The 15,012-nt window shown below is 46.2% G+C and overlaps 1 protein-coding gene across 1 annotated transcript in view; it reads left to right on the top strand.

Annotated features, from left to right (window-relative positions):
• Positions 1-11,928: 11,928 nt before the first annotated feature.
• The window catches only part of MUC5B (mucin 5B, oligomeric mucus/gel-forming), a gene marked incomplete at both ends in the record, with an annotated part of 36,139 nt that continues 33,055 nt past the window's right edge, over positions 11,929-15,012 (top strand). Inside the window, 3 exons of the mRNA XM_081280505.1 lie at positions 11,929-11,991; positions 13,336-13,466; positions 14,399-14,423. Coding sequence (XP_081136631.1) covers positions 11,929-11,991; positions 13,336-13,466; positions 14,399-14,423 — 219 coding nt within the window. The remainder of the gene's footprint in view (positions 11,992-13,335; positions 13,467-14,398; positions 14,424-15,012) is intronic.

The raw sequence follows: 15,012 nt of genomic DNA, 5'->3' as shown, positions 1-15,012 counted from the left end.
TTTTACAGATAAACCTTTACCAAAATTTGTCAGCAAGAACTGTAAAGAGGGATCTTGCTATGGCTTAAGAGCCTGTGTCCAATCTCCTTATGTTTTAATTATTGGAAATGTAAAAGTTAAATGGATAGAAGACAGAAATGTTGTTACTTGTAATAAGTGCAACCTAACTAATTGTATTTCTAGGTATAATGGAGGAAAAGGAGTGCTGATACTTCATCAGCCCTCTTTTGTTTTATTACCTGCTAATATTTCAGAGCCATGGTATGCTGATGCTGGTTTACAAGTCTTGCAGCAAATTCATGCCCAGCTAACAAGACCTAAGTGTGCTATTGGAGTCATAATTGTTGGTGTTTTAGCACTGGTCTCATTTATTGCCTCAACTGTCTCTGCATCTCTGACATTGTCTCAGAATATTCAGCATGCAAAATTTCTTAATAATTTAGCTCAAAACACTTCCAAGGCTCTGCGTAATCAAGTAAATATTGATGAAAGGATTGAGACTAAGTTAAACGCCTTAGAGGCGACTGTTATAAACATTGGTAATGAACTTTCAGCCTTAAAATTTAAGGAAAGGCTTAAATGCCATGCTAATTATAAGTATGTATGTGTTACAGCTGCCAAGTACAATGCTTCTCTCTGGGATTGGGAGAAAATTAAAAACCATTTATTAGGTATTTGGCAAAATAGTAATAATAACTTGGATATTCTGGAAATTCATCACCATATCCAAGACATTCAAAATAATAGAGCTGATTTTTCAGATCCTTCTTCTTTGGCTAACCAAATATTGAAGGAGTTAAATGGATTCAACCCTGGAAATATTCTTAAGCACTCCGCTTGGTACATTATTGGATTATTCTCTTTGCTGTTAATTCTCTTTTGTATTGTAACTATAGAATGGCGAGTCTTCCAATCAAGAATCCAGGGACTCCAGAGAGTGAACCGCCGCCTCATTGTTAAGAAAAGAAAGGGGAAATATGTGGAAAGCCATTCTGACACGTGATTGGGTGACTCCCGTTAAGGGCCTGAGGCACTCTGGCTGTGTCGGAGCTTTCCCGACCCTTTCCTGATGAGAGAGCCCATCCGTGTGGGGGTGTGCGTGACCACTGACCCCGGAGACGCAATCACTGACCCTGACCTTGGAGTGCAGCCCCCCTCAACCTTCATTGGATGGAATTCTCCCCTGAATCTCTTGTCCCCCAAATAAAAGGCTACTCCCCGGCGTGTTCACTCTCTCTCTCTCCTGCTAGCCCAGAGTAATCCTCGCTGCCCTGCTGGGCGGCTAGAGGCGGGAACCAGGGAGGCGAGCCGTCTCGGACCTATCAATATAAATAAAGTAACTGGTTTGTGTGTTTTATTTCGATCTCTTCTAACTAACTTAATGCCTAGAACCTCATTAATGAAACCACTGCACAGGCCGCGTGGTAGAGTAGTCTTTTGATGGCTTCTTCAATTTCATCCATTGATATTGGTCTGTTCAAATTGTGTGTATCCTCCTGACTCAGTCTGGGCAAATCATATGACTTAAGAAATTTATCGATGTCTTCACTATCTTCTATTTTATTGGAATATAGGTTTTCCAAATAATTTCTAATTGTCTTCTGTATTTCTGTAGCATCTGTTGTGATATTGCCTTTTTCATCCCGTATGTTAGTAATTTGAGTTCTCTCTCTTCTTCTCTTCATTAGCATGGCTAAAGGTCTGTCGATCTTATTTATTTTTTCGAAGAACCAACTTTTAGTTTTGTTAATTTTTTCAATAGTTTCTTTTGTTTCAATTTCGTTGATTTCTGCTCTGATTTTAATTATTTCTAGCCTTCTGCTACATTTGCTTTTGTTTTGCTCTTCCTTTTCTAGGGCTTTGAGATGAAGTGTGAGCTCATTTATTTGTTGGTTTTTTCTTTTTTTGAGGAATGACCACCAGGTGATGAATTTCCCTCTTAAAACTGCTTTCATTGTGTCCCATAGATTCCGATATGTTGTGTCTGTATTTTCATTTATCTCTAAGAATTTTTTGATTTCCTCCTTTATGTCTTCTGTAACCCATTGATCATTCAGTAACATATTGTTCATTTTCCATGTGATGTAGGATTTTTCCTTCCTTCTTTTATCATTTATTTCCAGTTTCATTCCATTATGATCAGATAAAATGCATGGTATTATCTCCACCCCTTTATATTTACTGAGGGTTGCCCTATGGCATAATATATGGTCTATTTTTGAGAAGGATCCATGTGCTGCTGAGAAAAAAGTATATCCATTTGATGATGGTTGATATATTCTATATATGTCAGTTAAGTCTAGGTTATTGATTGTGATATTGAGTTCTATAGTTTCTTTATTCAACTTTTGTTTGGAGGGTCTGTCCAATGTTGAGAGAGGTGTGTTGAAGTCACCCATAATTATTATGTTGTGGTCTATTTGATTCTTGAACTTGAGGAGAATTTGTTTTATGAATGTCGCAGCACCATTATTTGGTGCATAAATATTGATAATTGTTATGTCTTGTTGGTGAATGGTTCCTTTTAACAGTATATAATGCCCTTCTTTATCCCTTTTGATTAACTTAGTCTTGAAGTCGATTTTATTCGATATGAGGATGGCCACCCCTGCTTGCTTACGAGGACCGTGTGCGTGGTATATTTTTTCCCATCCTTTCACCTTCAGCCTGTGCATGTCTTTTCCAATCAGATGTGTCTCCTGGAGGCAGCATATTGTTGGATTTGTTTTTTTAATCCATGATACCAGCCTATGTCGCTTTATTGGAGAGTTTAAGCCATTAACATTCAGAGTTACTATTGATATATGGTTTATACTTCCAGCCATGTTTGATTATTTATCCTTTTTTAAAAAATATTAGTTTGTTTCTCCATGATTATCTTTCCCCTCGCCCTCTGTCTTTACCGAGGCACTTCCCACTGATGGTTTTGGTTATTGTTTTTCATTTCTTCCTCGTGTAGTGTTTTGCTCAAAATGCTTTGCAATGCTGGTTTTCTGGCTGCAAATTCTTTTAACTTTTGTTTATCATGAAAGATTTTTATTTCGTTGTCATACCTGAAGCTTAATTTTGCTGGATACAGAATTCTTGGTTGGCATCCATTGTCTTTCAGTGTTTGAAATACGTTGTTCCAGGATCTTCTCGCTTTCAGCGTCTGTGATTAAAAATCCGTTGTTAACCTTATTGGTTTACCCCTGAATGTAATCTGCCTCCTTTCTCTTGTAGCTTTTAATATTTTCTCTTTGTTCTGTATATTGGATATCTTCATAACAATGTGTCTTGGCGTTGGTCTACTGTGATTTTGTGTGCTCGGTGTCCTGTATGCATCTTTAATTTGTATATCTGTTTCCTTTTTTATTTCTGGAAAGTTTTCTGTAATTATTTCATTCAGTAGGTTACTCATTCCCTTGGTTTGAATCTCTGTACCTTCTTCTATCCCGATGACTCGTAAGTTTGGTTTTTTTATGTTATCCCATAACTCTTGGATGTTTTTCTCGTGATTTTTTACCAGCCTTTCTGAGTTGGCTAGACTCTTTTCAAGATGATATATTTTGTCTTCATTATCTGATGCTCTGGCTTCTACTTGCTCCACTCTGTTAATGATACTCTCAATTGAGTTTTTAATTTGGTTTATCATTTCCTTCATTTCTAGAATTATTGTTTGATTATTTTTATAGTCTCTATCTCCTGATAAAGATGCTTAACTTCTTCTTTTATCTGTTTATGTAATTCATTCTCAATGTGTTCTTTCGCTGCTTGAATTTGCTGTCTTGTATCCTCTTTAAGGTTCCATTCCATCTGTCTAAGGTGTTCCTTGAGTTCTTTATATGACCATTTTTCTGATGACTCTAGGTCCTCCTGAATATTTAGGCTGTCCTGCATTGTTTGTACTCCTTTTCTTCCTTGCTTTTTGAAGCTGCTCATGTTACTTCTTGTTCTGTTTGACTGCTGAGTTACTGTTTACTCCTATAAATTTATTTGATGCTTGGGAGGAAAGGTATTAGAAGGGAAGGGAAGAAGTCACTAAAGAGAATGAGAGTAAGCAGGTAGAATTCAAGGAAGGGGAATAAGAAAATTGAAAAGAAATGAAAAGACAAAAAAAGAAAAAAATAGGAAATAAAAAAAGAAAAAAAAAATTAAAAAAAATAATAATAAAAAAATTAACATTAAAATTAGAAGAAAAAAATTTAAAAAAATTGTAAAAAAATTTAAAAAACAACAAGAAAGAAAAATGAAAATGAAAGAAAAACCCAAATCAAAAAAAAGAGAAAAAAAAACTGATAAATGCCGTTTTAGAGTTTGATTAACTTCTCTTCCAGTAGGTGGCGCTGTGCCCACCAGGCCAAGTTTCTCCTGTCAATACGCGGGAACCAATCACTGTGCAGCAGCTCCTCCCAGACTGGGCGAGTCTCCAATCCTGAGTGCCTAGGGCCTCCTCTTGTGTCTAGTCACTTCCCACTTTTCCTCTAGCCAGGCCCCTCTCACGGGTGCCGCTCACCACAATACTGGCTACACGCCAGGTCTGTTGCTCCTGGGAGCCCTGTTTTCATGAACGACTGGGCACACTCTTCCAGTTTGCCATTCCCTCAAACCCTAAGTTTGTAGAGCTTGGGGCTGAGAATCCTCAGCGAATTTTACTTGCCCTCCGGTAGCCACTCCCCCGGTAGCTGGTGCAAGAGACCTCAGCTGTCAGCCCTGGTGGGAGCGGTAGCCGGGAGTTCTGCGCCACAGGTCCCGCGCCACTCCTGATTCCCTCGGTCTGGCTATCGTGCTCACGGGAGAGCTGGGAGGGGCCCTTACGGGAGAGCTGGGAGGGGCCCTTAAGGTTTCCCCAATGTGTGGAGAGGGAAGGCTAGGGGATTACACACCTGTAGCCGCAGGATTCAATGAAGTTATCTCCTCCGCCACAGTCTGGTGACGTCAGTTCTCTGCCATGGTGGTGTCTCTTGCAAATGGCGACAGTTTGTTTCCCTTTGCCGGACGACCAGTGCAACGGGTGGGTCCTTACTGTCTCTCCCAAGCCCCGTTTCAAACCTGTGGCCACTACCTATGAAGGCTCGGTGGGCATTTACCTCCGTAGGATGAGAAGGGCTGACCAGTTGTTTCAGCCGGATGGATTAGTGCTGAGTCATAGCTGTTTGTCTGCGGGAAGCAGGTGAACGGGAGCTTGAATTCAGCTGATCCGGGCTCAGTGTGTGTTCTGAGAGGCCCAGACTGATCGCCCCAGATCCACGTCAGCTCAGCATTGCCTAGTGATCCTGAGCAAACAGAATTTAGATTGTTTACGACTCCCTATGCCCACACAGCTGAAGAGGTCAGAGACTTGATCTCTCTGCGCCTGCCGCCATGTTGGAATCCTAAAAGGAAAATTCTTAATCTACATGGCTGAAGGCCTTGAACAGGTCTCTGGGATGGAACATCTTACAAAAATGAATAAGAAAAAACTGACATTTTCACAGACATTTGTTGCCGTCGAGTCGCTTCACGCACCCTCTGGTAATGAAAAGTATTCAGTAATAGCCTTTTGCTGCAACTTTCTTCCTGATAATCCTTTCTTCTGAACTTTCTTTTTCTTTCTGACTAGAGTTCCTGGGCTTCAATCAACACATGTCCTAACTGCTCTTGGTTCCACTGGGGTGCCTCCTTCCCTTAGTAATTTACATAACACCCCTTCCATATTTTCATCACAAAGACAATACAATACACCAAGACAAAACAAGACACAAACATACTGCATCAGTCTTCTCCATTTTCTCAAAATGGCCATATTTCCTCTCGCCCTATCTAGGGACGAGCAGATTTGCTCCCGTCCTATCTAGGGACGGGCAGCTTTTCCTCGTCACTTATCCCCAAGTGTCCCAAGGTTCCCCGGATGGGCCACCATCTGCTGCAGTCTGGCTGCAGCAAAATAGCCGGGGTGGGGTGGGTGTGGGGTGACGAGCAACTTGTGAAGATTGATACAGTGGGAGCCGCTTTATTGTAGGACAGGAGGGGTATATATATACATAACTGAATACACAGCTTAACTTAATTAACATAAACTAGATACAGCAGTCAACCAATAAGGAATCCTCATCATCTTAATGATTACACACAGTTTAACTTAATTGACATACTCTAGACACAGCAGTCATTCATTAAGGAATCTCTATCATCTTAATGGCTCGCTGGCGTTACTTCTGAAACCACTCCCTCCAGCAAAGTGCCAGGCGCCATCTTGACTTGTCTGTGGTCCTCATCAATTTGTTACACTTCAGGAGGGAGTAGGCAGACTCCTAGGAGAGCTGCTTCCATACCAATAGGTAGGGACCCATGGTTAACCAGGCTTCCTGGAAAAATCAGAGAGGGAGGGGAATCTGACTCTTTCCATAAGTCAAATATTAATGTACTGATGTATACCAAAGTTTGATCCTCTATATGTTAAAGTAATAAGAATTTCTGAAAATATTAATTTGCTCTTACTTATCAAGATAATTTCTTATGTCTGTTAAATTTTATTAATCAGAAAAAAATAGTCTTATTTTTTTCTAATTAATAAAATTTGTCCAACTCTGGTTAAACAACCACTGTTATTTTGGAGGATTATACCACATTGCTAAGCCAAAATTCTTCTTCAAAAGCTAAACCTAGTTAATATAAAAACATCAGTGTAATTGTGGTACTGTTACCAGCTTCTTTGTATTCTAAAAGTATTCCTATACAAGTTTTCAAAATATAAGGTTTAAGAGAACACTTTACCAAGCTGGTGCTCTCCAAACTGAAGTTCTCTGTAACAGTGGTCTCTTACAGACTTATATAAAAATATCAAATTTAGTCGGAAATTTATGTCATTTAACATTTTGAAATTAGATAAGAATAATGTAAGTTATAAAATTTTGTGTTACTCTCTACACTAAGATGGGAATTTGAGTGCATTTTTAAAAGGCAATAAGGAGAGCCTTATTGGTTCATTTAAAATTTTATTATTTATTTAAAAGTTAACAGTATGGGATGTAAAGATATTTTGCCACTTTCCAAAAAAAAAAAAAAGAGGTCAAAACCTCTCTTGTTTGATTCATGTAATGCTAAATTATGTTAAGTGATTCAGATAGACTCAAAAAATCATATTTAAAAAAAATTATAAAATGATATTTGAGAAAGAGATTAAGGTCAGTTTCATAAGTAAAACACCTAAGATGTATCAAGAGGTCACTTCACCTGAGTTAAGACTCTGCCTCTCACCTTGTTCCCTGTTAAGATAACCACTCAAGTTCACTTAAAGTCAAGTTCAGAAGAGAGTACAAAGATAACTGCGATCTTAAAATAAACAGAAATTATAATAAGTAGCTAAATAAGGGTTTTGATTACAAGTCCTCTTCTTCTTAATATTGGAGCAGCCTAATTATAAGACTGTGATTTGTCCACAAAACTTTAAAACTAAAACTGATGTTTTACATATTCTCAGTGAATTTCAAGTCATTGGGAGACATCACCTAGAGATTGAAGACCTTTATTCGCCACCGTGTGTGGCGTTCCCGCTCTGGCCTCTCCTGGACGGCTCACTACAGGAGCAAGGCTACATTCACAAAGGTTGAAACTGCCCTCAAGGCTGCAAGACTTACTAGAATCAATTCACAGGAGCCGATACGCCTGTTGATGCTTCCTACGTCTCCTCTCCTCCAGGGGCTGTACGGCCATCTTCAGGAGTTCTTGAATAGCCTTGCTCACGCTCCTCCAAAATCTTTAACCCCCTTTCAGAACTTGGTTGCTCAACTTACTATAAAAGACAGAAGCCGAGCCTTCCTTCATTGTGGTGCCCTTTTCTGTTGAACTACAACGTTGACTTTGACAATCCCTACAGGGAGGTGAATTTGCTAATTTTTCTGATCAGTAAAATGTACACATTAAGCCATTGCTCTCTTGGTTTTAAAGTGTGATGCCAAGGGTCGCAGTGCAGCTCAGCGACACACGGCTCTGACTTCAGTAGGCCCGCAGGTCTGGCCTGGGGAGAGACTCACAGGCACAATAGTGGGACAGGCCGGATCCAGCCATCGTGTGGGGTAGAAGTCAGAAACAGCAGCTGACCCTATTTGGGTACCTGAACATGCTGTTAGTCATCGTCATGAAGGTTCTTGAGCCACAGTTCAAATGACTGAAGCTCCTTCAGGACATGTTGATCCCAACATCCATGGGGAACACGAGGTTGAAGAAGAAGAAGTGGAAGAGGACTCACCAGACCCGGAATCCCACACTGCCAGCCTGGGAGTAGAGAAGAACCCGTGCATCAGGCTGAACAGTGGTCAACCAGCGGGGAGGCCCCAGTCCCCAGCTATGCTGGCTTTTCAAACTCTCAGGTAAGTAGGGTTCATGGGGAAACCTATTGGATTTATGTCCCAATCCATCTTTAGTACATCCAGCTGTGTGGCCCATATTTACTAATGATACACACACGATGGGAGGCCTTTTAGATAAACATATTACCCCTGTTCATTCAGCTGGATTTAATGATACTGGATGCCGTGGGAGTCTACCTATATGTTGGTCCCACAGTCACATACTGGATGTTTAAAAGTGGTCCCAAGGGCTGGGGCTGGGGCTCAGTGGTAGAGCGCTTGCCTAGTGTGTACAAGGCCCCGAGTTCAATCCTCAGCACCCCATAAAAATGAATAAATAAAACAAAGTATTTAAAAGAAGTGTCCACAAATGATGAGACAGTATATGGGGGAGCCAAGTAGCCAGTCACTGGCCCTTGGAATGTAACTAAATATTTCCAAAGTTATAAAAAATGGGACACCCCAATGACCATGTTTCCTACAGAGCACCCACCAATACCTTACTGTCCTAAACATACTACTACAGTGGTATGTTTCCTAAATGGGTGGAGTGTGCCAACATGTGGCCAGGATGACATAGTGTCTCTTGTTTTGTTGTATTTGGAATAGTCACTTTGATGTCTGTTTTAGTCTCTCTCATGACCTCTACTACAGCTTATCCAAAATGATTCAAGATGCTCACTTTCTTTATGATTTAGCTCAGAATACTTCCAAAGCTTTACAAAACCAGGCAGATATTGAAGACAAGTTAGGGATTAAATTAAATGCCTTGGAAGCTACAGTCATTAATATAGGTAATGAACTGGCTGCTCTAAAATTTAAACAGAAGCTTCACTGCAATGATAACTACAAATATGTCTGTGTCACAGCAGCAAAATATAACACTTCTTAATGGGATTGGGAGAAAGTTAAGAATCATCTTATGGGCATTTGGCAGAAGAATGAAAGTCTGGACCTTATGGAGTCACATCATCATATCCAAGATAGTCAAGAAAGTCAAATTGATTGTGTAAGTCCCACATGGCTTGCTGATCAAATACTTAACTACTTCAATGATTTTAATCCCTGAAATATGTTAAAAAGACATCTAAGAACTTCAAAAAATAGCCCATTGCTTACACTTAAATAATAAAAAGGGGAGAGATGTCGGGGGCAGTGAGTGACACCTTGAACTGATCCCTGGACAGAGCTGAGGCCACTCCTGGGAATTCCCCAGTGGAGCTCACCGACTGAAGACTGCCCACTTGATGGTGGGCTCTGTCAGGAGGGAGGGGTGTGTGCCTGCCGTGGAATTCTGTAGTTCATGGCTTTGAGTTCAACGCCAGCTCCCGGGACAGAGGCAGGGACGGAGGAGGCTGGCAGAGCAAGCTGACGGCAGGCTCCCCCAGTGCGATCCTGAAGCCTGCCCGCTCAGCAGATGCTCTTAGCAAGGGCTGCCTGGGTGCCACAGGAAGCCCCACACACCGCAGCTGTGAAGTGGCAGCACGTGTGTCTCTAGCCCTGAACTTTCTGGTGCAGAAAGAACCACGCCGCCATAGCCTTTGACCCTCTGATTATGAGCCCCTACATCAGTAGACTTGCTGGCCAGCTCCTGAGTCCCTGTGTCTCCACCAGCGTGCACGTTCCCCATCCCAGCTTCTCTCTGTACCTGTGTGTGGTTTTCTTATCTCCCGTCAACTCTCGCTGGTTTCTCAGGATCAGCTGTACAAGTTGCAGCAAAAAGGGACACGACTGCCACTCTACAGAGATAAAACTATCCCAAGAGGGCACCGTGAACAGCACAGGCCACGATGCCCACTCCCAGGACACCACCTGACAGTCAGTTCTGAGGAGTGACCAATAGCAAAAGCACAATCCTCAGGGGGCAGAGCCAGAACGTTCCAGGAGAGGTCCCAGGACCCCACAGTCTTCCCAGGAGTGCCTTCAAATATTTACGAAAGAGGGACACCAGTGCTTCTCAAATCCTTCCAAAATACTGGAGAGGAAGGGTGCTCATCTGTGAAGCCATCCTAGGGCACTGCAGGAAAGAAGGAGAGAGACCAACACCCCCTGCACATTTATGTAAAGACCCCAGAAAAATGCTAGTGGACTAATGCAATGGGATTTTAAAGCATTAACCCCCACCCCCGGCCAAGGGCGTTCTATCCCTGGGAGGCAAGGATGGCTTGAGATCTGGAGATCAACCCATGAAGTGCACCACATTAACATCCTCACATGGCAACCACACACAGAGAACGTGACCTGGGAGGGAAGCACTGAATATGACAGAGACTCTTCCCCCAGGGTCAAGTGAGATGCAGGTTCCCCATTGATCATTGTTCAAGGCAGAAGTGGGAGCTTTAGCCAGAGCAACAAGGCAGGAGGAAGGCATGAGCCACCCAAATTGGGAAGGGAGAAGTGAAACTACCGTCACAGGCGAGGTCAGCCTCAGGCAGAACACCCTGAAACCTCCACAGAGGATCGTGCTGCTAATAGAAGCCCTACAAGCCACCAGGCATTGGCAAGGGACACAGAAGGAAATGGCTCCACTCACAGAGCACCAACAAGGGAAGACTCGTGTGTCTAACCAAGCAGGCAAAAGGTCTGCACTCCAAAAACTACCGAATGTGGTTGGAGAAGCATTTTGAAGACAAAAAAAAGTGGGAAACAACCTGTATTCATGGATCTCGAGACTTGGTATGGATGAGATGGTGATGTTACCCAAAGAATCTACAGAGTCCAGGCATCTGGAAAGAAATTCCGGTGGTGCACTTAATAGGACCAGAAAAATCCATCCAAAAATTCATATGCAATCTCATAGGACTCTGAGTAGCCAAAATATTCTCAAGGAAGAAGAAGGAATTTGGAGGACTCCAACCTGCTGATTTCAAAGCTTAATTGATACAAAACTTCAACAAAGGAAACCGGTGCGGTGCTGGCATACAGCAGCTGGGAATGAACCCACATGGCCAACTGGGTCCAGACTTGTGTGCAAGAGGGCAGCTAGACCCTCGCCTCACACCCACGAGCTCAGGAGTGCACCAAACAGCCTAGAGGCAGACACAAGAGCTGAACCATGAAACTCCTAGTTAAGAACCGAGGGTGCTCGTGTCATTGAACCTGGCAGTGGCTCATCAGACATGACAACAGAACACAAGCCACACAAGACAATCGGTTAGTGGGACATCAGCACTAAAAACACAAAAAGGTGAGGACCAAAGAAAATGCCTTTAGATCACTTACCTGAGAAGGACCGGCACCGGAGACACAGAAAGAACTAAACAACTAATGCCCAAACAGCAGAAAACCCACTCATCAGTGGACAGAGGACCTGGCAGACACTATCCCAAAGAAGACATGTGGATGGGCAGTGGGCTCATGGAAAGAGCACCACATGGAGAGGCTTAGGGAATGCACACCCAAACCAGAGGTTGCCTCTCGCCCCAGACAGAAGACAGCCAGCTGGGGACTCGAACGGCATCCCTGTGGTGTGACTGTAAAATGGAGCAGCTGCCGTGGCAGAGGGACAGCTCTCAAAGCCACCACATGGCCCTGCCAGCCCACTCCTGGCACGGCCAGGGACGGAGAGCTGGGGACTCCTGCAGGTTGTCACCACAGCATTGGCCACAGCACAAGGGCCATGGGCCATGTGGACAATCCTATGTCGGGGCTGAGCCCTCAGGGCCGTCCACCAGGGCTGAGGGTGAGCAGGGCTGGGCAGTTGGTGACAGTGGGCGGTGGCTTGGGCTGGTGGCAGCTGTGGCAAGAGGTGGCTTATGTGGAGACGGCCTCTGGAGGGGACTGGGGAAGGTGTCATGGCCCACAGGGTCAAGGCAGGCCCTCACTCCTCATGGGATGAGTCCAGGGCGATGTGCCCTCCCGAGGCTCTGTGCAGTCCCCTTTGTCTGGGCTCAGAGGCTAGAATGATGGACAGGGACTTGCCCCAGGCTGGGCCAGGTTCCACCGTCAGAGCCACAGGGCAGGTTCCTGGCACAGCCCGGGGGGCCGCTGGCCAGCTCCCCCTTCCCAGCAGGAACAGCCGTGTCCCTTCCTCCTTATCCCTGCTCCCTGCTCCTTCAACTGTGAAGAGGTAAACTGGCCCCGGAGGCTGAGCAAACAGGCTGGGTGGCTGGCCACATCCGGGTGTCTCAATAGCCGTGACCCTGACCGGCCACTCTGGGCCTGTCCTGCCCTGTCCATGGGAGGGTGCCCAGGCAGTACGAGGGCAGGACCTGGGTTGGGGCTGCAGCTGCCCCCCTTACCACCAGGCTTTGTTGAGCGCTGAGTGAACACAGGGCTGAGCCCACCCCTGAGGAGCTCCGTCTAGGAGAAGGTGAGCAAGGACAGGCAGGACACCCTGACGCAACCAAGGGCTGGAGTACGCCGGACCCCAGGTCAGCAAGGACAGAGGCCTCAGGGCTGCTGGAGCAGAGGAGAGGTGGCCACCCAGGCAGTGGACCCACACCTAGCAACATCCAGGGTGGTGCCCAGGTGTTCTTGCCACCAGCTTTTTGCCCAACCTGTGGGAAGACCGAGGAGAATGGGGTCCAGCGAGTGAGCAGCCCATGAGCACAGAGGGTCCAGGCCAGGGTACCAGCCCACCCCACGCCAGGGTGGGGGTCCTTCCAGCCCTGCAGCCGTGGGCTGGATAGGAAAGAAAACTTTGGAGACCATGAAAACCTTATCCCTGGGAACCTGCAACTTGGGAATGACGGGGTGGGGACGAGCCAGTGGGAACACTAGCCTGGGATCCTGAGGTCAGAGCCCATGCTCACTAGGGACAGCCCAGGACCAGGCTGTCTGCCTTGTGGGATCCTGAGGCCTCCCCACAGCAGGCCTTCATTAAAGGAACAGTGGACAAAGGGGAAGACAGGTCCCGGCCTGGCCAGCAGCCCTCTTGAGCCCAGGGGCAGTCTGTGGGGCCACTGGTCAAGCAAGGGGTGATAGTCAGCAAAGTGTGTCAAAAACTTTTGAAATCATTATTATGGTACAATGTCCAAGACACAGAAGTCCCCATCCTGACCACATTTAGTGCCCGGGGCCTTAGGCACTCACGCTGCGCGGCTGTCGGCGCTTCCTCACCTCCCAGCTGGAGCGCTGCCCCGCTGAGCACCACTCCCTCTCCCAGTCCCTCTCCTCCTCCTCCGTGTCTGTGATGGACCACAGAAGGGACCTCATGTGAGTGTCCTTCTGTGATCCTCTTAGCTCACCCAGCTCGGCCCTCAGGTTTGTAGGATGCATCAGAGTGCCCTCTGGAACCTCGTACTCCCCTGTGCAGCTGGACCACATTTTGTTTGTCACTCATCCACCGTGGGCTGCTCCACCTCTCAGGAGCTGGGGAGGGTGCTGTGAGGACTACAGGGTGCCAGGATCTGAGTCCCTGCTTTTGATTCTTTTGGGCAAGTACCTAGGAGTGGAATACTGGATCACACAGAGATTTTAGTTTCATCTTTTTGAGGAACCCAGGGAGTACCCCTTTTTGAGGGCTGTTCTTCACGCGGCCACGCCCTTCTCCAGCCCACCCTCAGCATGCAGGATTCTGCTTTCTCCAAGTCATTGCCAGCCCTCGCTGTCCTCTCTCTCTCTCTCTCATCACAGCCAGCCTAGTGGGCATGGAGTGGTTCCGTTTTTAAGATGGGTTACCATTTTCCCAGTAATTCCACCTCTACAAATTCATCCTCAGAGATACACAGGGGAGCAGGGTGCGGCTACGGAGATGCTGATCTTGCAGCAAACAAAACAAGCAGACCTAGAAAACTCCCGAGTGCTCCAGCAGCTGGCTGAGCCACAGGCCCTGGTGCTCCCTAACCTGGGGTCCACTCCAGGGCAGATTCTCAGACTGCAAGACAGGGAACGGAAAGCCCAGTGTCTGTCAAACAGGGAAGAAGCGCTAAGCCAGGGCATCCGCGTATGCATCCTGTAGAGGGTGCTGGTAGAGGCTGTTCACGGTCCAGCAGTGGCCACCCTGTGCCTGGGAAGCTTGACCAGCACATTTAAAGGCTGGGGCCAGGAAACCCCAGCGGCCCTCATTGCCACCACTCCCCAGCCTGTGTGCAGCACCCTGGCATGTCCAGGATCCCGGGAGTGCACACTCCTTCACCCCCACACAGGTGTGACAAGCTGGCTCTGGAGGAGGTACGGGATGCAGGCACTTGTGGCCTGCCTTGGCCAGCCAGCCTTGAGCCTCTCTCCCCAGTAGAGTGAAGCCTCGTGCCTTCCCAGAGGGCTCTCCCAGCTGCACATGGATCCTCCACCCAGGAAGCCCGTGAGTCACAAAGATCAGGTACAGATGACCAAGGGGCATTCCTGAGCTGAGCAGGAGCCATGGGGCCAAGCCAGGCAATGACCCTAGAGAAGTCAGTCTGCCCACAGTGCCTTGTCACTCATCAGGGATCTTGAGCTGACGCAGGCTAGGCCCTCCACCCCTCCAGCCCACTCCTCCGTGGGCCAAGTTCCAGGAGGAGCTGACGTTGGGCAGGTCTGTGACTGCCCTCCCCACAGGTTCAGGAGCTCTGTATCCAGAGCAGCCCGGGCCAGTGGCCCTGCCCTCTCCCTCCCAATCATCAGAAGCTGCAGGGGGTGGAGAGGGTGACCCCTGTCTGGTGGCACAGAGCTGCAAATCCTTCCTCCTCCAGGCCTCTTTCCTGCCCCGGCCCCTCCCCAAGAACAAACACCCTGGCTGCCTGGAACAGACAGGGCCCTACCTGGCCTTGAAGCTGGGCCA

This window comes from Spermophilus citellus, assembly GCF_964194105.1.
Source record: "Spermophilus citellus genome assembly, chromosome: 2".
Lineage (NCBI taxonomy): Eukaryota > Metazoa > Chordata > Mammalia > Rodentia > Sciuridae > Spermophilus > Spermophilus citellus.
Note: the sequence above shows the minus strand (reverse complement) of the source record. Positions and strands in the feature narration are given on the sequence as shown.